Source organism: Carcharhinus amblyrhynchos, chromosome 24 (assembly GCF_965287045.1).
Source record: "Carcharhinus amblyrhynchos chromosome 24, sCarAmb.v2.hapA, whole genome shotgun sequence".
Taxonomy (NCBI): domain Eukaryota; kingdom Metazoa; phylum Chordata; class Chondrichthyes; order Carcharhiniformes; family Carcharhinidae; genus Carcharhinus; species Carcharhinus amblyrhynchos.
The window spans coordinates 32,465,095-32,480,345 of record NC_137347.1 but is presented as its reverse complement, the minus strand read 5'-3'; the positions used below and the strand labels follow the sequence as shown (position 1 = coordinate 32,480,345).

The 15,251-nt window shown below is 40.9% G+C and overlaps 1 protein-coding gene across 1 annotated transcript in view; it reads left to right on the top strand.

The window, feature by feature from the left end:
- Positions 1 to 15,251, top strand: part of LOC145358005 (sodium/hydrogen exchanger 1-like) — a 57,031-nt gene that overhangs the window by 19,218 nt on the left and 22,562 nt on the right. The window contains exons 2-6 of the mRNA XM_080211680.1: positions 1,233 to 1,693; positions 2,048 to 2,298; positions 3,231 to 3,448; positions 4,738 to 4,934; positions 6,597 to 6,686. Of these exons, the coding sequence (XP_080067806.1) occupies positions 1,233 to 1,693; positions 2,048 to 2,298; positions 3,231 to 3,448; positions 4,738 to 4,934; positions 6,597 to 6,686 (1,217 nt within the window). The remainder of the gene's footprint in view (positions 1 to 1,232; positions 1,694 to 2,047; positions 2,299 to 3,230; positions 3,449 to 4,737; positions 4,935 to 6,596; positions 6,687 to 15,251) is intronic.

Sequence of the window (15,251 nt, the reverse complement as noted above, 5' to 3'; positions counted from 1 at the left end):
ATCATGTGAGGAGTTTGGCACTAAATTAGAAAGCAGAACCTCAAAGGTTATAATGTCTGGATTATCATCTGAGCCATGTGCAAATTGACATGGGGTACATAAAAAATCAGAGAGTTAGATAAAGGGCTCAAAGACTGGCGAGAAAGAAATTGGTTCCCTAGTAAATCAGAGGTGCATCTTTCTTTATTATTAACTGCATTTCTTATTCTGTTTACGTAATCAACCTGAGCCAACTCTCCCCATATACCCATGTAATGAGTTTTGTTTTAGATTCTTGTTCAAGACTGGAATATATCACTCTCACACTTAATGTGGAATTCAGTTGTATTGTGATCACTTTTTGCCAGAGCATCTTTTACTATGGGATTACTAATTAGCCCTGCCTCATTACACAATAATAGATTTAAAATATCTTTATCCCCAGTTGGTTCACAGTGTATTGTTGCAGGAAACTATTGTGAAAGCATACTACAGCTCCTCTCCCGGACTACCGTTGCCAATTTGATTTCTCCAGTCTATATGAAGATTAAGGTCCCCCACCATTATTACATGGTATTTATTATACACTTCAATTTTTTTGTTAATGAATTTAGTTAGGGGGCCTTTAATCAACACCCACAAGCATTTTCTGATCCATTTCATTTTTAATCTCCATGTATGATTTTCTTTCTGATCATCTTCACCTAGTCAGATCCTTTCTTGCTATTATCCTTGTGTCGTCCTTTACTATCAGAGCTTCAGTACCTCTTTTTCTATTCTGCTTGTCTTTTTGAAATATATCCTGTTTCCCAACTTTGATCCCTTCATAAAAATGTTTTTGTAACATTAATTAGATCTAAACTATTAATCTGTTTGCACTGCTAATTCATCTATTTTATTGCAAATTCTTCTCAGATTCAGATAAAGAGCCTTTGTACTTTAATATTTTGCTTGGACCCTATTCACTAGTGCACTGTTGCCATTAAACTCTGTTTTTGCAGGCCCACTATGTTTGTTTTTACATCTCTCTGGAAGTTATGATATGTAATACAAATGCATTTGCCAAATTTAAGGTAGGTTCAAATTTAAATAACATTTTGCTAAAGATGATTATCTGTTCTGTGTTGCTTTCACACTTGCCTAGTTGTGACTGTCAGGAGGAGTCAATGAGCATCTGACAATCTCTCTCTCTCCACTGTTACCAACAAGTTACTAACTGGGATAGTTTGCTGATTGTTATTTTGCATTTTTAGGTTTTCATTTCCTCCCAAAGCTATCAACAGTTGTTCCAGAGAGCTGCCTGCTGGTATGTGTGGGTCTGATAGTTGGAGGTCTGCTAAAGACTGTGGGAGAAGATCCACCCATCTTGAAGGCAGATGTATTCTTTTTTTATCTCCTGCCACCCATCATTCTGGATGCCGGTTACTTCTTACCTATTCGGCCTTTCTCTGAGAACCTGGGAACAATCCTGAGCTTTGCTGTGATTGGGACACTGTTTAATGCAGCCTTTGTTGGGTTGGGGCTGTATGCAGTGTGCCAGATCAAAGGATCCGGACTGGAAAACATCACTGTACTGCCTAATCTGCTGTTTGGCAGCATCATCTCTGCTGTGGATCCTGTGGCGGTGCTGGCTGTCTTTGAAGAGATTCACATCAATGAACTGTTGCACATCCTGGTGTTTGGAGAGTCTCTGCTCAATGATGCAGTCACTGTGGTAAGTGTGATAGCTTACATTAGGCACTTCATTCCAGCAGCTGGCCCCACACCTCCTTCCATGGCTAACCCACCACTTACTCTGGTACCCATACAGCTGACCCATGCCCATTCCGTACAACCAACCTACTACTCCTTCAGTGCGTGACACTTCTCATGCCCAGCTTCCAACACTCCCTTTTCTGTGACCACCAACCTTTATCTTACATTTAGCATGCCCAATTCCACACCGGCCCCCATGCCCAGCCCCCCCCCTTCCCCAATACCTGGCCCCAGCTCTGTGTCCCCCAAACACTACACCATATGATTGTACAATGCTCCTGAGCTGTATAACTTGTGTGTGTTAATTGTGCAGGTGCTCTATCACCTCCTTGAGGAATACTCTTGTCTTAACGAAATCAGCGCTAAGGACGTGATCCTGGGAATCCTATCCTTCTTTGTGGTAGCTTTCGGAGGTGTCTTTGTCGGGGTTCTCTTTGGATTTATCGCTGCCTTCACCTCCCGCTTTACAGCCCGTCTTCGTGTTATCGAGCCTCTCTTCGTTTTCCTCTACAGCTACATGGCATATTTGTGTTCAGAGATCTTCCATCTCTCAGGAATCATGGCGTAAGTGTCCCCGAAATTACTGAGCAGTTAACTGCATTGACATGTGCAAATCAAGCTATTTCCATTTCTTGCAATGGTAGATGGTTACTATTCATATGTTGGATTTCTTCTCTCGGGCCAATTGCTGGTTCTTGGTGCAAGGCTATGCTTAATGCTGATGATTAAAGAATGGCCTGTTCCAGCATGTGGGAAGTGTTGGGGTCAATAGGGGAGAAAATTCCTGTATTTTTATTTGCTCTTTGCATGTGGGCGTCGTTGGGAAGGCCAGCATTCAATACCCTTTATTAATTGCCCTTGAGAAGATGGTGGTAAGCCACCCTGTTGAATCCCTGCTGTCCTTGTGATGCAGGTACACTGCAGCAGTTTGACACAATTTTGCTGTTTGTTGCACCATTTCAGACATTAAGAGAAAATCATATTGCTGTGAATCTGGAGTTGAGGGAGGATTGGTTTGGGTTGGAGAGGGGCAGAATGATTCTTGGGGTCGGGTTTGAGGGGGGAATAATCTTTTGGAGGCAGGTTAGGAAGTGGAATGGGAAGACTGTTCTGAGGGATGGGTTTTGAAGCGTGTGGGTAAGACAGACTGTTCATAGTGGAATGATCACACTGTTCAGGGGAAGACTGTTCTTGGGCAGAGAGGGTGTTGAGGAAGCAAGAATAGGCTAAACTGTGATGGGATATATATGTGGTTGGAAGCAGAAAGCCAGACTGTTCTGAAATGGTTGAGAAGCGATTAGTTTCAAGGTGGTGGGGAACTTTAGAGGAGAGAAAGGACACATAGTTTCTGGGGTACATAGGATGGACTCTTCTTTCTCTTGCACTATATGTTTCCTGCTGTATCCCATTGCCTTCTTTGAAAAGAATTTCCAATGGTGAAACATGTGCATAGTCTTTTTTTGGTAATCAGGTTCATGTTGGTGTTTGTTTTGCAGCCTCATTGCCTGTGGAGTGGTCATGCGCCCTTATGTAGAGGCTAACATCTCTCATAAATCTCACACCACCATCAAATATTTCCTGAAGATGTGGAGCAGCGTGAGTGAGACTCTCATCTTCATCTTTTTGGGTGTGTCCACACTTGCCGGTGAACATCAGTGGGACTGGATCTTCATCAGTTGCACACTGATACTCTGCTTGATTGGTCGAGTCCTAGGTAAGACTTAAAAGGTACTGCACGCTTGGAGGGTGCAGCCTCAAGCCAGTCCCACTTCACTATCATATGTCCCCCTCCCAGTGCTGTTTATTGAGGCTGATGGCTATAAAGGGAAGAGAAGAACCTCTAGCAAACACACATTGTTGACCCCATGCTTGATTGTCAGCGATAGAATTCACAATTAAATCGGTTGCTTTTGGAGTTAGTTTGTTATTGGTCACCATAAATGCAATTTAGTTGTAACCAGCTTACCCTGGGAGTGTTTGACAGACATTGTAGCAGGAACTTTATTTATAATATGTGCTGAACCTGCCCAGAAGTGTTTGATGAGATGGTATAGAGGGAGCATGACTATTCAAAGTTAAAATTTATATTATTAGTCACAAGTAAGGCTTACATTAATACTGCAATAAAGTTATGTGAAGTTCCCTTAGTCGCCACACTCTGGCACCTGTTCGGGTCAAATGTACGTAACCAGCACGCCTTTCGCACTGTGGGAGGAAACTGGAGCACCTAGAAGAAACCCACGCAGACACGGGAGAACATGTAAACTCCACACAGGCAATGACCTAAGCTGGGAATTGAACCCAGGTCCCTGATGCTGTGAGGCAGCAGTGCTAACCACTATGCAGTCCACCTTGGGAATGTGTATTCCCACATCTGTCCCACACTATCATTAGGTGCTGCTGAGCAGTCAGTTGGGAGTATGCTCGTTCCCAGCCTCTTAAACCCTGAAGCTATCAGCAAAGAGAAACTGAGCTGGTGCAAGGAAACAAATCGATTACAGAAATTATTATTCTAACATCGAACTCAACTATAGGAAACTAGAACTCGACAAGCATATCTGATCTGAAAACTTCATTAAGGAATTGAGAATCTGCATGACACTGCTCCAGGATTGTTGGATATCTTTTCATCTCTTATACCAACTGTTGATAATGAGCCCAATCTTGTTTCTGTTAACCCTTGTATTCATTGCATTAGCGAATGAGTAAATAAGTGACAAACTATTTTTAATAATGTCAGGAACCGCAGTGTCTGCTGTATGCGAGGAGCATGCACTTCTCCATTGCTGTGCACACATACTCTGTGCGTGCTCATACTTCCCCTTTAGATTATGTGAACTTATCTCTGAAGTGAGATGGTAATCTGCAAAATTCTGACCGAGAGAGAAGTGCTAGCACTGAGTTCACATCTGGTGACTTTCTCAAGTGATCCCAAAGAGCAAAAACAACACTAGAAATTTTGTAGAACGATGCTGTACATGTAACTGTGCTGTTTTCTTTCAGGAGTCCTGGGTCTCACTTTAATAATTAACAAATTTCGCATTGTGAAACTTACCCCCAAGGATCAGTTTATAATCTCATATGGGGGGCTACGAGGAGCCATCGCCTTCTCACTCGGCTATCTGCTGAAAAAGTCATTCCCTCGAGCCTTGTTCCTTACTGCCATTATCACCGTCATATTCTTTACCGTCTTTGTTCAGGTTTGTTTATTTTCTAGTTTATGTTCTGCTTATATATTTCCATGTATGCGCCGTATGTTGTACTTGTGTGCGCTGTGGCATTCATGTTTCTGTGTTGAGGTACACAAGTTGTTTCTGTATGTGATGTTGGAGATGTGCACGTTTTTGGGTGCACACACTGAATCGGACACATTTCTGTGAGCATGCACTGGGGGCCATGCACATCCTTGTGCAAGCATGAGTTGGGCTGTGTGCAAACATACGCTGGACCAAGCGCATTTGCATATGAGTGCACACTGGGCCGGGGTGTGGTGGGCCAGAGGGAATCTGGATCTATGACCATTCTCTGCTGTGGGGATTCTAGATGATCAACAACTTGGAATCATATGGTGTCTTTAATGTGATAGGACATCTTGTAGCATGTAGCAGGAGCAGCTTCTAAGCCACACGAGCAGAAACTAGTACAGGTGAACAAAAACTTGGTTTAATTTTTATAGCACAGCTTAAAGAAATAGAAGTAGAGATGTCAAGAGGTTTAAGGAGGAAATTCCATAACTCCAGGAGCAATTGAAATAGGGGATAGGTTGGGGGACAGGATTAGAGGGTAGAGATCTTGGAGTGTTATGGTGCTGGAGGAAGTTACAGAAATGGGGAAGGGCCAAGACATGGAGGGATTTGAACCCAAGGATGAGAATTTAAAAATTGAAATGTTACCAGACCAGGAACCAGTGTATGTCAGCAAGCATGAGTGATGGATGATTACAACTTGCTGCAATGTTTATGCAGCAATGTATTGCATAAGCTTAAATTCACAAAGGGTACAAGCAGTGCCTTCAAGGGTCAGAGAGGGAGCAGCAGGAAGAGGAGTTGGGGAGGGAGCAGCAGGAGAAAGAATTCAGGGAGGGGGCAGCAGGGTGGGGTCAACAGGAAGGAAGACAGTTGCTCCCACTCCTGCCACGGCATCCTGACTGTTACCTACAGCAGTGCTATGACCAGTGAATGAAGAACCTAGAGATTCTAACACTCGCTCAGCAACTGCACCTATCACTTTGAGCAGGACAAGAGTTTTGCATTGAGGGATTATCTTGGGGCACATCTTGTACCCTTTGTAAATTTAAGCTCATCCAGTATACCACTGCATGAGAAAGCAGCAGAAGGGAGTTGCTGAGCATTAACAGTGGTGACAATTTATTCTTATATAATTGTGGTTTTTCCCCTTTTTATATCGCAGGTTTTCACAATTATGCACAACAGACTCTGTGTCCTGTAAACTAAATTGGTGATCAGCCTGTTATTTGACTTTGGAACCTCAATAGGTTAGATTTTGCACATCCCAATTTAATTGTTCCACCATTCCCAGCTGTACTTTCAGCTGCTTAAGCTGAAGATCTGGAATTGCATCGTAAAATCTCTCCACCTCCCAATCTCTTTCTCCTTTAAGACACTCCTGAAGAGCTACCTGGCATTGATATTTTGGCTACTATCATTCCTGTGAAACACCGTGGGACATTTTGTATGTTAAAGGTGCTATATGAATGCAGGTTGTTGTAAATGAAAGCACCAGTGGTGAATCCAACATATCAACAGAAAATCACTTTAAACTGTCACTCCTGGCAGAACATTGGTTGACTCTGCAGTGAAATTATTTGTGCACTGTGCTGATTGGATCTGTTTACCTGACAGGGAATGACTATTCGCCCATTAGTGGAATTGCTCGCTGTGAAGAAGAAACAAGACTCCAAACGTTCTATCAATGAAGAAATCCACACACAGGTATGGAAGAGTGCCAGTGTGGTGCTCTGAGTTCATTTTTCTGTGAATGTCTGTCTCAGTGCTCTCTTTCTCTCTCTCTCTCTCCTCCCCCACCCACCATGTTGAGGTGATAATTGTAGTGCAGAGTGAGTGGTCCCCATGATGTAGCAGTGTGATTACAACATGCATATAATGTTTAATGGGACATAAGTAGATTGTTAATAGGCAAAACTGTGATGGATGCCATTCAATATGGTTAAGTGTGAAGTAATCCACTTTGGATTTTAAACATTTGATTTTCTGTATGGTGAAAAGCTAGGAGCAGTGGAGGAACAGAAAAAAATTACGAGTGCAAGTGCGGAAATACTAAAGTAATCTCTGGATTATTGCCTAAATTACAAGCAAATTGGTATAGGGTAAGTAAAATTAGAGAGTTGGGTTTGTGGCTCAAAAACTGGTGGGAGAAATAGATTTCAATTCATGGGCCACTGCCTCCTGTAATGAGGGAGGTGGTGATCTTTGCCTGAACCATGCTAGGTTCTGGGGTGTCTTTGGACAAGGATGGTAGAAAAATGGGGGTGATTGGATGGGGTGGTGAGGGATTGTGTGAGAGGAGATGTAAAATAAAGAGAAAAGGCGAGGCAATAGAGCAGGGTAGCGACATTGAAATGATATCCAGAATGGGGCAGGAAGGAAGTATAAAAGTGCAGATAAGGCTGGAGTTTACAAGAATCATGAAAATACATATTTAAAGGCTCTTTATCTGAATGCATGCAGCATTTGTAACAGAATGGATGAATTGATAGCACAAACAGAAATAAATACATATGACCTGATGGCCAGTTCAGAGATGTATTTGCAAGGTAACCAAGGCTAGCACCTAAATACTGATATTTCTCGAGGACAGGAAGCTAAGTAAGACGGTGGGGTAATTCTGTTAATTAAGGATGACAGTGCAGTAGTAATAGATGACCTTAGTTCAGAAGATCAGGATATGGAATCAGTTTGGGTACAGATAAGAAATAGCAGAGGTAGGATAAAAGCAAATTACTACGGATGCTGGAATCTGAAACCAAAAGAGAAAATGCTGGAAAATCTCTGCAGGTCTGGCAGCATCTGTGAGGAAAGAAAAGAGCTGACGTTTCAAGCCCAGACGACCCTTTGTCAAAGCTTTGACAAAGGGTCATCTGGACTCGAAACATTAGCTCTTTTCTCTCCTCACAGATGCTGCCAGACCTGCAGAGATTTTCCAGCATTTTCTCGTTTGATAGCAGAGGTAGGAAGTCACTTGTGGGAATAGTTATTTAGGCCCCCTAACAAACCAAGCTGTAGAATAGAGTAGGAAAAGAAATGGGGTTTGTAGGGAAATCTGGAATAATTACGTGTGATTTTATTCTCATATGGATTGGGCAAATCAGTTTGACAAAGGGAGCTTGGAAAATGAGTTCATAGAATATATTCTGGTCAATTTCTTAAGAACAGTATATTCTAATACCATCCAGGGAGCAGGCTATTTCAGACGTGATGATATGGAATAAGATAGAATTAATTAATAATCTCCTAGTAAAAGGTAGCAGTGATCATGACATGAGAAAATTTTTCATTCAGTTTGAGGGCGAATTCAATTTGGGGTAATTCTGTTAATTAAAGATGACAGTGCAGTAGTAATAGATGACCTTAGTTCAGAAGATCAGGACATAGAATCAGTTTGGCACAGGTAAGAATAGCAGAGCAAATTACTGCGAATACTGGAATCTGAAACCAAAAGAGAAAATGCCAGAAAACTTCTGAGACTAGTGTCTTAAATAAAGTTAATTCCACCAGTTTGAGGACAGAGTTGGCTAAAGTGAGCTAAGCAAATAGATTAAATGGGAAGACAGTAGTAAAAACAATGGCACATGTTTAAGGAGATGTCTCACAACTCTCAGCAAGGATATATTTCACTGAATAAGAAAAGTTATGAGAAGGATACACCAAACATGGTTAAACTAATAAAGAATAGAATCAAATTGAAAGAAAAGGTGTATAACACTGCAAGGATTGATGGTGGGTCAAAGGATTGGATTTAAGAAGCTAGCAAAGAATGACTAAAACATATGAGAAGAAAGTAATTAGTGTATGAGTGAAAACTAACTAGAAATATAGAAACAGTTTCTACGTGTATTTAAAATAGAAAAGAGTAACTAAAGTGAGCATTGGTCATTTAGAGGGTGGGACTAAAATTAATAATGGGAAACAAGGAAATTGAAACATTGAAGAGATATTTGTGTTTGATTTCACTGTAGAAGACACAAAATCATCACAAGACCACTGGAAAAGAGCTAAAAGGGAGGGAGAAACTTAAAGCAATCATTAGGGAAAACAGACTGGAAAAAGTATTAAAACTAAAGGTTGATTTGGGGTGGCATGGTGTCACAATAGCTCTGCTGCCTCACAGCTCCAGCGACCCAAGTTGAATTCTGGCCTTGGGTTACTGTCTGTGTGGAGTTAGCACATTCTCTGTGTCTGTACCAGTTTTCTCCCACAGTCCAAAGGTGTGCAGGTTAGGTGGTTTGGCCGTGTTAAATTGTCCCTTGGTGTCCCAACTGGGACTTTTTTCTCTGAAGCACAAGAGGTTTGGGGTGACCTTATAGAGATCTATAAAATAATGAGGGGCATAGACAAGGTACGTAGTCAATATCTTTTCCCAAAGGTAGGGGAGTCTAAAACTAGAGGGCATAGGTTTAAGGTGAGAAGGGAGAAATACAAAAGTGCCCAGAGGGGCAATTTTTTCACAGAGAGAATGGTGAGTGTCTGGAACAAGCTACCAGAGTTAGTAGTAAAGGTGGTTACAATTTTATCTTTTAAAAAGCATTTAGATAGTTAACGTGGATAAAATGAGTATAGAGGGATATGGGCCAAATGTGGGCAATTGGGATTAGCTTAGGGATTTAAAAATGAAAGGGTGGCATGGACAAGTTGGGCCGAAGGGCCTGTTTCAATGCTGTAAACCTCTATGACTGTCTATATATAGTTAGATGGATTAGCTGTGGGAAATGTATGAGGTTATGGGAATAGGGAGAGAACCTGAGTCGGATACTCTGTCAGAAAGAAGGTGCAGACTTGATGTGCTGAATACTTCCTTCTGATTGTAGGGATTCTATGATCCAGACCTGATGGCTTTCATCCTACAACTGGCTTCTAAGATGAATTAGCTGTGATCTTCTAAAATTCTCTAGATTCTGAAAAATCACAAATGTGAGACTTCTATTCAAGAAAGGAGGGAGATAGAAAGCAGGACACTGTAGGCCAGTTAGCCTAACATCAGTCATAGAAATTAAATGCTAGAATCCAATATTCGGAACGCAGTAGCAAGACATTTAGAAAACTGCAATACAATCTGGTAGAATCAACATGGTTTTGTGAAAGGAAAATTGTTTGCCTGATTTATTAGAGCATTAGAGTTCTTTGAGGAAGTAACAAGCAGTATTACTAAAGGGGAAACTGTAGTGTGGTGTACTAGAATTTCCAAAAGGCATTTGATTATCTGCTTTGTTGAAAATAAGAACTCATGGTGTAAGGGGTAGCACATTAACATAGATAATGAATTAGTTAGCTAACAGAAAGCAGAGTGTGGGAATGAATGGGTCTTTTTCAGTTGGTAGCTAGATTTTCCAATGATATGAAGATGGTAGAAATGATGGTAGGAAAGTAAGCTGTCAAGAGGACCGGAAAGGGATTTAGACAGATCAAATGAGTGGATTATAATTTGACAATGGAATATAACATTGGAAAATGTGAACTTGTCCACTTTGGCTGGAAAAATAGGAAGGCATTACATTTGAATAGAGAGAGACCACAGAACTTTACGATAAAGAGGAATCTGGTGTCCTGGCACACACATCATAAAAAGTTGATATGCAGGTGCAGCAAGTGATTAGAAAGGCAAGTGGAATATTAGAGTTTGTTGCAAGGGAAATTGAGTGTGAAAGTAGGGAAGCTTTCTTGCAGCTGTACTAGACCTTAATAGATCACACCTGGAGTTGTGTATGTATTTGGTTTCTTTACTTAGGAAAGGGTATAATTGCATCGGAAATGTTTCAGAGAAGGTTCACTTGACTAATTCCTGGGATGAAGGGGTTATCTTGTGAAGAAAGGTTATGCTGTCTGTGCCTACTGATTGAAGTTTGGAAGACTGAGAAGTAAACTTAATGAAACGTGGGTGGATGCTGAGATGATGTTTAACCTTGTACGGGAGACAAACTAGGGACACAGTTTAAAAAGAAATAGACGTCTCCCATTTAAGACTGAGATAAGGAGAGTATTTTTCTCAGAGTCATTAGTCTGTGTGGAATTTTCTTCCCAGAATGCAGTGGCGGCTTGATCATTGTATATCTTGAGTTAAACTTTTAATCATCAATGGAGCTGCGTTATAAGAGACAGGCAGGAAAATGGAGTTGAGGCCATGGCCATAAAAGTCATGGTCTTATCAAATGGCCAAGGAAACCTGAGAGATCAAACTCCTCCTTATCTAGGGAAGTGTCAAGTTATCTTAAAATGATTGCAATGACAGTTATTTGACTGATTCCTGGAATGAGAGGATTGTGCAATGAGCGGAGATCAAGTAGACTAGGCCTATATTCCCTGAGTTAAACAGAATAAGGGGAATTAATTGAAACATATAAAATTATGAGGACTTGACAAAATTGATGCTGGGAAAATGTTTCCCCTTTGTTGGGGAGTCTGTAACTAAGGGACCATGTATAAGTGGTTAGATATTATTTCACCTGAAAGATGCGAATCTTTGGAATTTTCTATCAGAGAGAGCAGTTAGTAAGTATATTCAACTCAGAGATTGACCAATTTTTGGATACTAAGGGAATCAAGGAAAATGGGGATTGTGTGAAAAGCTGTGGCTGAGTAGATCAACCTTGATCTTATTGAATGGTGGAGGAAGCCCAGAGGCTTTCACAAAGGGATAGGAATATTAAGGGGCGAGACTGATATTGATTTTGTATAAAGCTCTAATTAAAGCAGGCTACAGAGGCTGATTGAATTCCTCCTGTTTACAGGTATCTGGGGCCCCATCACGAGTGGGTGGGAATCTGAAGATTAGCTTGAAAATTGAGGCCGCTATGGTAGTTGTGCTATGTGCAGAAGAGGTGACACTCATGTGAATTCAAGGAATTTTGCCTAAGTAGGAAATTTTTAGTGAGGAAAATGCTACAGAAAATAGCCAGTAGATGGCATTATCCACTCTTTAATCTTTTATCTGCTGTGCCTTAAACCTATTGTGTGACACCAGCTGTAGCAATGAAACTTCAGTGTTATAAACAGCGTTCAGCTTGTGCTGAACAGCAGCTTAGGGAACCAAGGCACTCGGTGCTATCTGTACACAACTTTCAATAGTAAGGAAGTGTCTCAATGAAAGAGATGCCTTCTTTTGGATGAGACTTTAAACAAAGGCCCCATTTGCCCTCTCAGATGAACATTAAAGATAGCTTGAACCTATTGCAAAGATGAGTGGGACATTCTCCCAATGTCTTGGCCAATATTTATCCCAACGTCACAAATTGTCTGGCCATTTACCTCACTTGTCTTTGTGGGAACTTGCTGTTTTGAAATTGGCTGCTTAGTTTTTTGCATTACAACAGTGACTACACTCAAAAAATACTTTATTGTCTGTGAAACACTTTAGGGCATCCTAAGGAGGTGAAGGTACTATACAAATGCAAGTTTTTTTCCTTTACAGGAAGGTAAAATTATAAAGCTGTGACCCTATAGCTATGGTTTGGAACATCCCAGCTGAGCTGAATAAAATTTAATTTGGCAAATGGGGTTGATATTGTGAGGAAAAGATGAGGATTGGAAATTAGTGTATTAATGAAATTTGCAAATCATTCATAGGCAAGTCTGTGAAGCCCCTTGCAGTGTGGTTCACAGCCTCCACACTAATCGAGTCTATTTATATGCAGAGAAACTGTTTAAATTATTGATGCAGTGCAATTCTGTTGTATATTCAAGTTCACTATGAACATTCAGTCCAAGTATATTCAAGTACATTCTACCGTTCATCATGACTGATCCGTATCTTAATTCTTTTCTATTGTATCCATATCTCTTAATAGCAAACAAATTAATCTCCAGTTTCTCATTTTCAGTTAACCAAGTTTCAACAGTTTTTGAGGGAGATGTTACCAGATTTCTACCAGTTTGTATCCAAATATGTTTCCTGGCATTACTTCCTGTACACTCCAGCTCTAACTTTAAGGTTATGTCTCCTTACTTGGTACTCTCCCACTGGAGGAAATAGCACCTCTCTTTCTATCAATTCCTTTGATCATTTGAAATAACTTGTATTCAAGGAAAGATAAGCCTAGTTGATGCAATCTGTCCTCATAGTTTAACTCTCGTAACCTTGATATAATTCTAGTGAATATGCACTGTAATCCCTCCAAGGTCAATATATGCATCCTAAGCTGTGTTTTCCAGAACTGAACTTGGTGTTCCGATTGGGGTCCAGCCAGAGTTTTATATAACTGTAGCATAAGAACATCACAAATTTCATAGGAACAGGAGTAAGATATATGGTCCTTTGAATGTTCTCCACCATTTAATAAGTTAATTTTCTACCTCGCTGCACTTTCCTATGCTGTTCCAATACAGTGTAATTCCCTTAGTATCCAAAAGTTTATTGATCTGTCAACCTCAGCTCCACTTTCTCGCCAGGTCCCCATATCTCTCAACTTTTTTACAGAGTCCAAAAGTCTACCAATCTCCCTCTTGACTATATTCAATGACTGACCATCCACAATCCTCTTGAGGTGGAGGATTCAGAAGATTTGCAACCTTTCAGGTGAAGGAATTTTTCATCCTAGTCCTCAGTCTCCTTAACCTGAGACAATGCCCCTAATCCACAGCCACTGGAAATAGCCTCCCAGCATCTATCCTGTCAACCTTCAGAATCTTGCATGTTTCACTTGCGATATAATTTTCATCCCTTTGCATCCTACTTTATAGAGTCATCCTTTGATGTAAAATCAGCATTCCATTATAACTGATTTTTTTTGTGATATCAGTACTTGGACTCTAAATATCTCTGCTCCTCCACAGTTTCCAGCTTCTTGCCATTTAGCAAACATTCTCATCCATCTTTTTTGATCCAGATTGGATGAGCACACACTTGGCCACACTGAACTTCATCTACAAGGTTTTGCTAATTCACTATCGTTCAACATCCCTTTGCAGCTTTCTGCTTCCATCAATGCAGTTTACGTTGTATACATAGAATTATGTACAATATTATAGCACAGAAACAGGCTATTCAGCCCACTCAGTCTGTGCCAGTGTTTGTACTTCACACCAGTCTCCTCCCATTCCATTTACTTCATTTCAAACTTTCAGCGTCTCTTTGCTCTCATGTACTTTTTATTGGTTCATTTTGAAAATATTGAAGCTTTTTGTCTCAGCCACTCTGGTGGTGAGCCCCATATTCCTGTCGCGTTCTGAGTAAATAATTTCTCCTTATTTTCCTGTTGGAACTATTAGTGACTGCCTTGTGTTTATGGCTCCCATAAGACTTTGGAGCAAAATTAGGCCACTCGGCTCCGCCTTTCAATCATGGCTGATTTTTTGTTTTTCTCATCCCCATTCTCCTGCCTTTTCCCCATAACCCCTGAGCTCCTTATCAATCAAAACCTATCTATCTCTATCTTAAAGAGACTCAATGACCTGGCCTCCACAGCCTTGTGCGGCAAAGAGTTTCACAGATTCACCTCTCTCTGGCTGAAGAAATTTCTCCTCATGTGTGTTTTAAAGGATTGTCCCTTTAGCCTGAGATTGTGCCCTTTGGTTCTAGTTTTTCCTACAGTGGAAACATCCTCTCCAAGTCTACACTATCCAGGCCTCGCAGTATCCAGTAAATTCCAATAAGATCCTCCCTCATCCTTCTAAACTCCAACGAATACAGACCCAGAATCCTCAACCGTTCCTCATATGACAAGCTCTTCATTCCAGGGATCATTCTTGTGAACCTCCTCTGGAACCTTTCCAAGGCCAGCACATCCTTCCTTACATATGAGGCCCAAAACTGCTCACGATACTCCAAATGGGGTCTGATTAGAGCCTTATAAAGCCTCAGAAGTACATCCCCACTCTTGTATTCCAGCCCTCTCAACATGAATGCTAACAATGCATTTGCCTTCCTTACTGCTGACTAAACTTGCACATTAATCTTAAGAGAATCTTGAATAATGACTCCCAAGACCCTTTGTGTTTCTGATTTCCTCAGAATAAGAACAGGAAATTGGAATTGGAGTAGACCATATGGCCTACCAAGCCTGCTCTGCCATTTAATATGATGATGGCTCACCTTGGGCTTCAACTCCATTTCTCCTCTGCTCTCCAAATCTCTTAATTCTCGAAAAGACTAAATTCTGTCTCTCCCAGCCTTAAACGATTTCACGAATGAAGTATTCACAACACTCTAGAATAGAGACTGCCAAAGATTGATTATCATTTGAGTGAAGTAATTTTGTCTCATCTCAGTCCTAAATGATCAGCCCCTTATCCTGAGACTGTGACTTTATTTTAGACCAATCAGTGGAA